The sequence below is a fragment of the Gossypium hirsutum genome, chromosome A05, assembly GCF_007990345.1.
Source record: "Gossypium hirsutum isolate 1008001.06 chromosome A05, Gossypium_hirsutum_v2.1, whole genome shotgun sequence".
NCBI lineage: Eukaryota > Viridiplantae > Streptophyta > Magnoliopsida > Malvales > Malvaceae > Gossypium > Gossypium hirsutum.
In genome coordinates, this window is record NC_053428.1 from 21,796,994 (window position 1) to 21,806,157 (window position 9,164).

At 31.4% G+C, this 9,164-nt stretch overlaps 1 protein-coding gene across 1 annotated transcript; it reads left to right on the top strand.

The window, feature by feature from the left end:
• The first annotated feature begins 3,475 nt into the window (after positions 1-3,475).
• Positions 3,476-7,742, top strand: LOC121229474 (phosphoglycerate mutase-like protein). The gene is made up of 10 exons (XM_041113936.1): positions 3,476-3,728; positions 3,810-3,871; positions 3,977-4,084; positions 4,318-4,397; positions 5,525-5,687; positions 6,549-6,623; positions 6,738-6,826; positions 6,954-7,073; positions 7,221-7,265; positions 7,374-7,742. Exons 1-10 carry the CDS (start codon positions 3,545-3,547, stop codon positions 7,486-7,488), a joined length of 1,041 nt encoding a protein of 346 aa, XP_040969870.1. The 5' UTR covers positions 3,476-3,544; the 3' UTR covers positions 7,489-7,742.
• The last annotated feature ends 1,422 nt before the right edge of the window (positions 7,743-9,164 follow it).

Genomic DNA, 9,164 nt, shown 5'->3' on the forward strand with positions numbered 1-9,164 from the left:
CATTGATAATGTCATTGTTTGCATCTTTGATTTATTTTAAATTCTTATTTCGTGAATATTTTTTTATGTTTTAATTACTAATCGAGGCAATATATCGATTTAACATTAAGTCGTAAATTTCATCGCTATGTTGGATGGAATTTGTCGGCTCGTGTTAAAACGGTATATCCTTCTCAAAAATAAAAAATTGAAAGTTCTCGTCTTTTAAATCGGATCACGATTAGAATTTAAATTGAATTAGCATTTTTGAAAATTAAGACAACACATGTTTAAAAGATACCAATTTTGGGCGTCGCGAGGGTGCTAATACCTTCCTCGCGCGTAACTGACTCCCGAGCCCTACTTTGTCTATGGATTTTGACGTGGACCTAAACTTAGCCTTCTTTTTATTTTAAAAATAAAGAGATCTAATAGGTGTCCGATCACACCTAGGAAAAAGGATCGGTGGCGACTCATTGTTTATTCTAAAATAAAAATTCAGTTTCCAAGTTTTCAATAAATCGCCACAATTAGCGACCAAGCCAAGTTAAAATTTTTACGTTGCTACAGACATGTTCAAAAGAAGGAAGGGTTATGGAGATTAAAAATGGGTAAACTATATAAATAGTCATCAAATTATAAAAAAATTTCATTTTAAGCACTTAAAATAAAAGTTTTGCAATTTAAACACCTAGTTACATAGTTTTATTATTTTGGCCACTCACATTAAAATCACAAACTAAAAACTGGTGTGGTAATTAAAAAATTTAGTAAAATAATACATTTAACCCTCGATTTTTATAGATTATATTAATTTAGTCATACTTTCAAAAAATTAATCTTCAAAATTTATAAATGATTTTAATATGATTCTAATTCTAAAATTTTCAAACAATGTATAAAAATACATCAATATTTAAAATATATATGATATAATAAGTTTAAAAAATATATAAAATATTGTTGCCAAGATATAATAATATATAAAATTTTAAAAATATGTAAAAATAAATAAATATTTTTAAAAAATTATATTTTATAGTAATATTAAATAAAATAAAATAAAAACCCCACTCTCATCCCTCCCCCAACGGACCCACCCCTCCCCTACCACCCGTCTCTCTCCCTCTCTGCTGGCTGCTGCTGCAATTTTATTATACCTCAAATTGCAGCAGGAAATTCAATTTAATAATACAGTATCAATTTGATCCTCAATATATATGGTATTCTGTTTCTGATATTAAATTTCAATTAACCCCACGATTAAACACACGTTAACAATATAATACTGGAGTTCTAGTTTCGAAAATCATAGGAAAATGGGATAAGTTTTTTTCCATCGGCTTGTTTTCGGTCATGAAAAAACAAGTGGATAAGTTTTTGCCATTCTAAAGGAAGCATACGAAAGAGCACTTTGCTAAATCAAACCAGTAAGCGCAGGAAAATGGGAAGCCGAGAGGTAGAGGGAAGGGGATGGGAGATTTTTATTTTATTTAACATTAAAATTATTTTTCTGAAAACATTTATTTATTTTTATATATTTTTAAATTGTATATATTATTTATTGCTAACAATATTTTTATTTTTATATATTTTTAAAAATATTTATATATTTCTTTAATTTTTTTTAAAATTATGATTAAATTAATATAATATGTAAAATTTTAGGGCTCAAGATGTTACTATAATCATTTTTTAACTGTCATATTAATTTGTAGTTTATAATTTTAGTGGGAGTAACTAAAAGAATCAAATTATATAATGTAAGTAAACATTTTATTTTGAGTGATCAAAATAAATTTTTTTTATAGTCACTAATAAAAATCCCATTTATGCAATAAATTGCTGGTAGAAATTCAGTTGAAGGCGCGTAAAATTTTGACAAATTGAAGTAAAGATTTGAGTGCAGTTTGCTGCTTACAGATCCAGTCAAACATGTACTGTTTAGGCTTTCCGTTGTGTGTGTGTGTGTTTTTTCTAAATAATTAGCAAGAATAAGGAAATATAATTCACCGAACAAACAAAAGCTTTGTAATTGTTTTCTCAAAACATATTTAAAAAAGTTAAATCTTTATTCATTTAATCATAAATTTATTTTACATCATAATATTAATCACTTGAAAATTTTTGCCTCTATAATTTCATGAGATTTATTTTTTGATGCCATCGGATTATATAGCGACACTAGTGTCAATATTGGTATTGATACTAAACAAAAAATTTCGATATTTAAATCACAATATCAATATCTTATAGAAAATATTGATATTTTAAATACATTTTTAAGCATTTTAGTAATGGTGACCGGCGTTTCTTCCCCAATCTTCTTGCTTTCCACTGTTTGATTTCCATGATAAACTTTCCCGACATCAACTTTCTTACTAAGGCCACATTCCATTGATTGAATCAAAATGCCATGGCAACACCATTGCCAACTCCAGCTAAATTCCCTTGCAGCTGAAAGCTCTGTACCAGCACCACGCTTTACTACTTTGCTTGCCATGTTTACTTCTTTTCTCATCTTTCCTCTTATTTTTCCTATCTCTAGCTTTTTCTTTAAATTTGTGCTTCCTATTGAGCTTTTTATCTGGTCTCTCATGGTGCTAAACTCGGTTTTTTAAAATAAGAAGGTTTAAGTATTATATATTCTCAGTCTATTTTGTACTGCTAATTTAAGATTTTAATTATCTATGGATACTATTTGTTTGAATGTGGTTTTATCGTCGAGCGAAAAAATATGAAGATAAAGAAGAAACGTCATCACCATTACTGAAATTCGCTAAAAAAGAACATAAAAAATATCGTTACCTCTTATAAGGTATCAATACCTTCTACTTTATATTAATAGTTACAATAAGATATTGATACCTTCTGTCTATTATGAAATGAAATCAATTTGAGTTTTTGAGTCCATTTTAGAAAAAAGCCCAAAAAGAAATTATATTTAAAAAATGACAAGTAAAAATTCATTTTTAGTTTTATTTTGACCAAGAAAGGTCAAAAAGTTGAAAATGGATTTTGCTAAATTTGTCAGCCGGGCCGACAGGCAAAAGGCTGCAATAATATATTATTATTATTTTTCATACGGAAATTCTGAAATCCAGGATAAAAGTTTTCCATACCATTTACTATTTGTTTTTGTAAATAAAAAATATGAGGACCTTTTGACAAGAAGATAGAATGTATTATGGATCAAACAAGGGGGCTCAAGACATGCCTAATTTGGGGCCCAGGCCTTTGAAAGTTAGCTTATATAATACGATCAGTAATTACTATTTATGGTCTGTGATAAGTGGATACTATTTTTACTGGCGAAAAGGAAAAGATAGAAAAACTATTATTTTTTGTACTCAATTGTCATCTATACCTTTAAATTTATTTTTTATATAATTTTTTTACAGACATAATTTTCCTAAAAAAATTTTAATCCAAACTTTAATAAGGAAGCAAAGCAATGGGGGAAGCTGCCAATTGGCCATGTGGGCGTGGTCGGTGATGTAAAATAGAATCTCTGGTCCAAAACAATGGCTTCTAAAAAGTGGGGCACTCATCAAAGCATCTTAAAATGCTACAAATTTTGACATCACCCTTTTCCCCCATTCATATAAAGTTTCATTCTTTTTTTCATTCAGTAAATCTTATTCTCTGTTATTCTTCCACGCTGCATACCTCTCTTCCATTGGCCCATTCCCCTTTTCAAAGCCCCAAAACCAATACATTTTTTTCCTCTGTGTGTCTCTCAACTCGCGGTAACCTCTTTCTCTTTTCTCTCTCTTCCCATTGTAAACGTGTTTCGTTTTTTTATATTTTGTTGTTTTGGGTGATTGCAGAAATGGATGCAACGATCAGTCCTGGATTATACCCTTTGCACCGTTGTAAAACTCTCCATCTGGTTCGTGTCGTTGCTGCAAAAAATTCATTTCTGTTTTGATTGATTTGGATTTAAAAGTCGATTGGCCAATTTGGTTTTTAAATAAATGTTTTTTTTTTCTTGCAGGTGAGGCATGCTCAGGGGGTTCATAATGTAGCAGGGGAAATAGATCACGCTGCTTATTCATCTGAAGAATATTTCGATGCCCATCTCACTCCTCTGGGCTGGCAACAGGTTTATAAAGCAAAATGATCGGTTATATCATTCTGTTTTTTCCTCCAAACAGAAACGATTGGGTTTATTTTGGATTTGTGTTTTCCTTTTCGATTGCTAAAATCTGGTGTATTAAAGTTAGTTTTTAGAGAGTTTTATTCTTTAGAATATACTTTTGAACAATGCTGTTGTTTGGTTTTGGTGGGAACATTATTGCTTTAGTATAATTACTTTTGTAACCGATATCATATCAGGTTGATCATCTGCGCAACCATGTTCATGAAACTGGACTTTCTAAGAAAGTGGATTTGGTCATTGTTTCCCCTTTGCTCAGGTATTATAACTTTTCAATTACTTTTGTTTGTTTCTCGTTTCGGTACTTTCTTTTTGTCCTTCCCCTCCTTTTTCTTTTACTAGTACTACTACTTCTAGAGAAAAGAGAACTTTTTGACATCTCCTTTATTGTAGTGTTTCTTTTGTCAAATTATTTAAATTTCCATTTGCTTTTCATATGAAAAATCATATTTTATAGTAGTAAAAAATTGAAGTTTATACCATGTAGTTGGTATAGGTGGTGCTGGCAGGTACTAAATATTTCAGTCTTAAACCAGTACCAATTAATATATATTTCGCCCCATTAAAATTTCAATAAGTTTCAGTTATTTGAATGTGTTCCTGTCCTTTTTGATTCATATCGACTTGTATCCGTATGCAATGGCCCATATTGGTTGAGACAAAATTTTGATATTTTAAATTAATTTTTAATTTTTTTTACTTTTAATTATTTTAACTTTTCTATAATTTTATTTACAATTAGTGGTCATTAAATTGAATTGTTGAATCTAATTAATAATTTTAAAACTTGTATTTACATATAAATGTATTTATGTGGATATAATTGAGATATATTTATATATATAGAAAATGTAATTTATATTTTACCAACATAATCTATAATTTATTATGTGGAAAAATATTTAAATATATAATTTATCAAGAAATTAAAAATTAGACTATAAATATATATATGTGAAAAATATTAAAAAACATGATAAACCTGAAATGATACTCCAAAACATACCGGTACATACCAGTATCAAAGCAAAAACGTTACATCCGGTATTGACTACCTTGGTCATACCCTACTTGCCTAGGCATATTTGTTCAGACTCCTATCCTAAGAACAAGTGTCTGCTTCACTTAATAGGTCAGTGCAAATTCAACAATCTGTTTTTCTAAATTTGAACACTAGGAAAAGAAAAGGACTAGGAACTAATCCAAAGGGAAAATGAAAACAATTTTTTGTATGTATGTAAGAATCATTGTTATTGTTTAATAGTGATTTTTCATTGCCCAGAAAATGCATATATATTCATGATGTTTTTATTAATGTATACCTAGTTTATGCTTCTGGTTTTCCTCAGATTTCTCATGCTTGAGTTGTATGTTTTGGGATTATAGGACTATGCAAACTGCGGTGGGAGTCTTTGGTGGTGAGGGGTATAAGGATGGGATAGAAGTTCCTCCACTAATGGTGGCAAATGCAGGGCAAAGTGACCGTCCTGAGATTTCAAGCTTGAATTGCCCACCATTTGTAGCTGTTGAACTTTGTCGAGAACATTTGGTATGCCCTGCAACTTAACGTGTTTCTGCTTGACACTAATGCACCATACAAAAAAATTCATTTGCAAGTTAATATGTTACTGCTTATATTTTCATGTGCTGTTGCATACAAGGGATATGATAGCCAATTTCATGCACCGATTGCTATCATACGGAAATCTGTTTTCTCCATTGAGAATGAAAAGGAGTAACAGTATATTTAACATGGATATTCAATATCCATCAATATACTTACAAGCTTGATCGAACTCCTATGCTTTCGGAATAACCAATATCTTATAATCATCCATTCTATTATTCTTCCTTGCTGCAAGTTCACTTCCCACTTTTCTGCTTTTAAAATATGAACTTCTGATGCTCCAATGTTCAATTTCATGTCTGTATTAATGTATTTTCCCCTATGTCCTAAGGGAGATCTAGCTCCCAAAATGTATAACATGTTGCTATATATCCATTGTAGATATCTGAATTATGCATGAACACTTAAACATGCATTTGAAGATGCTTAGTATTAGTCACAGACTCATAGATGTCAAGATTGGAAGGAGAAATCAAGGTTATGATAGAGCATAAAAAAATTGATGGTTCAGTCTTTATCATTAAAAAAATGTTAATGGTTTAGTATTATCATTGGAATTCATCTTTTAGATTGCTTACTTCTGAAATTCTGTACTCAGAGAATAATTGTTATTTAGATTCTGGTGTAGTATGTAAGAACCAACCATAAGTTGATATATATTATATGTTTACTTAAAAGAGTAGGTTCATGTTGTAGAATTTGCAGTTAATACCAATTGCCTAAAGATATTATGCCTTTTTAGTCTCATTTTCATTGTTTCCTCATCGAACCATTGAACCACAGGGAGTCCATCCATGTGATAGAAGAAGAAGCATCAACGAGTATCGGTCTCTCTTTCCTGCAATTGATTTTTCTCTGGCAAGTAGTTGATGTCAATTCTTGCTCATTTTGCTGATACCAGCGATGATTATATAGTTTCAATTTCGATGATGGCTGATTGCAAGCTTTCTTGTTTTATTTTCTCCTCTTCAGATCGAAAATGACGATGACGTTTTATGGAAAGCTGACACCAGAGAAAAGAACGAAGAGGTTGCAGCCAGAGGAATGAAGTTTCTCAGCTGGTAAGTGACCCGTTTCTCTTTCTGCTGTACAAATTATACCTATATTTTAGACCAGCATAGCAAAGAAATGGAAATGTATGCTCAAATTGAACTGCCCCCATGACTAGATCATATAATATTTGCCCAGGTTGTGGACGCGTAAGGAGAAGGAAATTGCAATTGTTACGCACAGCGGATTCTTGTACCATACGTTAAGTGCTTTTGGTAGTGATTGTCATCCATCGGTGAAAGACGAAATATGCAAACAGTGAGTTCCTCAAAATCGTTAATTTTTAATTCAAGGGCGTGTAGGCAATTATATGTTAATATGAGGGAAACGTATTTCAGTAGGGATAACCTAAAACCTTGAATTTTTTTCACTGGTTAACTAGAAATTTCGGTATATCTTTTGCAGCTTCAAGAATTGTGAGCTCCGGTCCGCAGTTATCATCGATAGAAGGTATTCGTGATGGTTTTAGAGCTTGAAATGGAATTCGTTTCATCACTGTGGGGCCATTGTTGAAAACTTACTTTTCTAATATCTTTGGTCTTTTTTTCTTCATTGCAGTATGATGGGATCAGATCCTGCAACTACTAACTATCCTGGAAAAATCCCTAGTGGCCTTGATCTTCCAAGTGATGTTGCTGATGAGAAGCTTCCGGATGAAGGAAAAGTGAATTAGTTTCTTCTTTTTTCGTGTTCCGAGGATCGATCGAGCATTGAACATTCAGTTTGATTTTCTAACATGATTCATCACAAATTTACAGAGAGCTAATCTGTTAGGTACTCGGAACAATTTTTGTAAGCTCTCAATCTACATACGTTCTACATACGTTAGGCAATCTTTAAATGATTTGAAGAGTGTTAGATAAAAATTGCTTTATACAGCTAAGGAGCTGTCAATTCTTTATAAATGAAAGCACATGAATTCCTACATCCTATTATTGTCCATAAGACCATTAAATGACAACATGGAAGGCATATTGAACCAGTCCACAAGTTTAACACCGATTTTCTTTCGAGCTGTCTGGATCCATGCGGTTTCGCCCTGCCCAAACGGAGGGTTTAAATGATAGACAATGATATTGATTTTTCGAAATCGACTGTTATACGAGCACGGTGTGCTTGAGTTTTCACAATCAAGGAAAAGGGTCAAAACTACATAATATGTTTCTTATATCCTCGTTTTACCTGCTGCATGAATGGAAAACTGAACAAGTAAAGGAAAGTGTTTTGTATATATATCTATAGTAAATTCAAGTTTTGTTCATATATTCATGGACCCAATTCAATTCAGTAGGATCTTTCATTCACATTTTTTCCACTAAAAACGTTTTATAAAACTCTTGAACTTCCGAATTTGGAGTATCCTATTTTTACGCAAGCCACAGAATTCAGCAAACAATCGATATATCACGATCAAGTGTGTAGTATTATTTGTAGTAGCGGTCCTTATATATCATATTAACAATCGAAAGAAAAAAATTTATTTGATAGGACTTTTTTCTATACTTAAGAATTCTATTGAACCCAGAAATGATATATTGGAAGAAGAAGAATCTTTTGAGTCTTCCAATATCATTAGGATAATTGTTTTGCTCATGTATCTTAACAGGAAATCCAATATTAGAATCTTAGCATAAACAACAACTTTCGCTTTCGTTATTATAGAAAAAAATGGAAATGGCTGTAGCGTCACGCAACATGGAAGCCAATGTCAAGTAGGAAATTACCACTGTTGAGTTAAATTTTACTATAAATGGAGGAGGAAGGTGACATGAAGAGCCTATCAAGAAAGGAAAAATTATAAAATTCGAAATCCCAACGTATGCAAACTTGTCCATTATAATCCATTTTATTTATTGCTTCGCAGAATAATCCTTTATTTTTTTCTTAGTTGTAGAATAATCATATTGTTCAATTTTCAACCAAGTAGAACAATGTGTTCTGGTTGTTAACATTAATGGGAGACAACATTAATGGCAAACAATACAAAGTGGTGCAAGTTTAGCACCCTAAAGTTGACTTTGAAAAAGTGGCATGGGATAATTTTTTTTTGGTCCTTGAGATAATGGGCTATTTATTGTTTGGTCTTTGAACCTCAACTATAAATAGGCCTTCTCATTTCTCATTTCAATCATCCCAACCAATCTTTCTCTCTTAGTTTTCTCTCTTCTCCCATTTGAGAATTCTTAAGGAATTCTATTTGTTTGTAATACTTTGGAGATAGTAAAGTTATCATCTGGTGTTAGTGCCCGAGGACGTAGGTATAATTTACCGAACCTCGTTAAATCTCTTGTGTTCTTTCTTGTCCTATTTTTCTTTCAATATTTGAGGGTATAATAGTAGTATTTAATT

Bases quoted from the DNA above. Each gene is read 5' to 3' on its own strand.
- LOC121229474 (XM_041113936.1), top strand. From the start codon at position 3,545: ATGCTACAAATTTTGACATCACCCTTTTCCCCCATTCATATAAAGTTT. The intron at 3,729-3,809 runs GTAACCTCTTTC...GGGTGATTGCAG, and splicing joins TGTGTGTCTCTCAACTCGCG to AAATGGATGCAACGATCAGT. The intron at 7,074-7,220 runs GTGAGTTCCTCA...TATCTTTTGCAG, and splicing joins AAAGACGAAATATGCAAACA to CTTCAAGAATTGTGAGCTCC.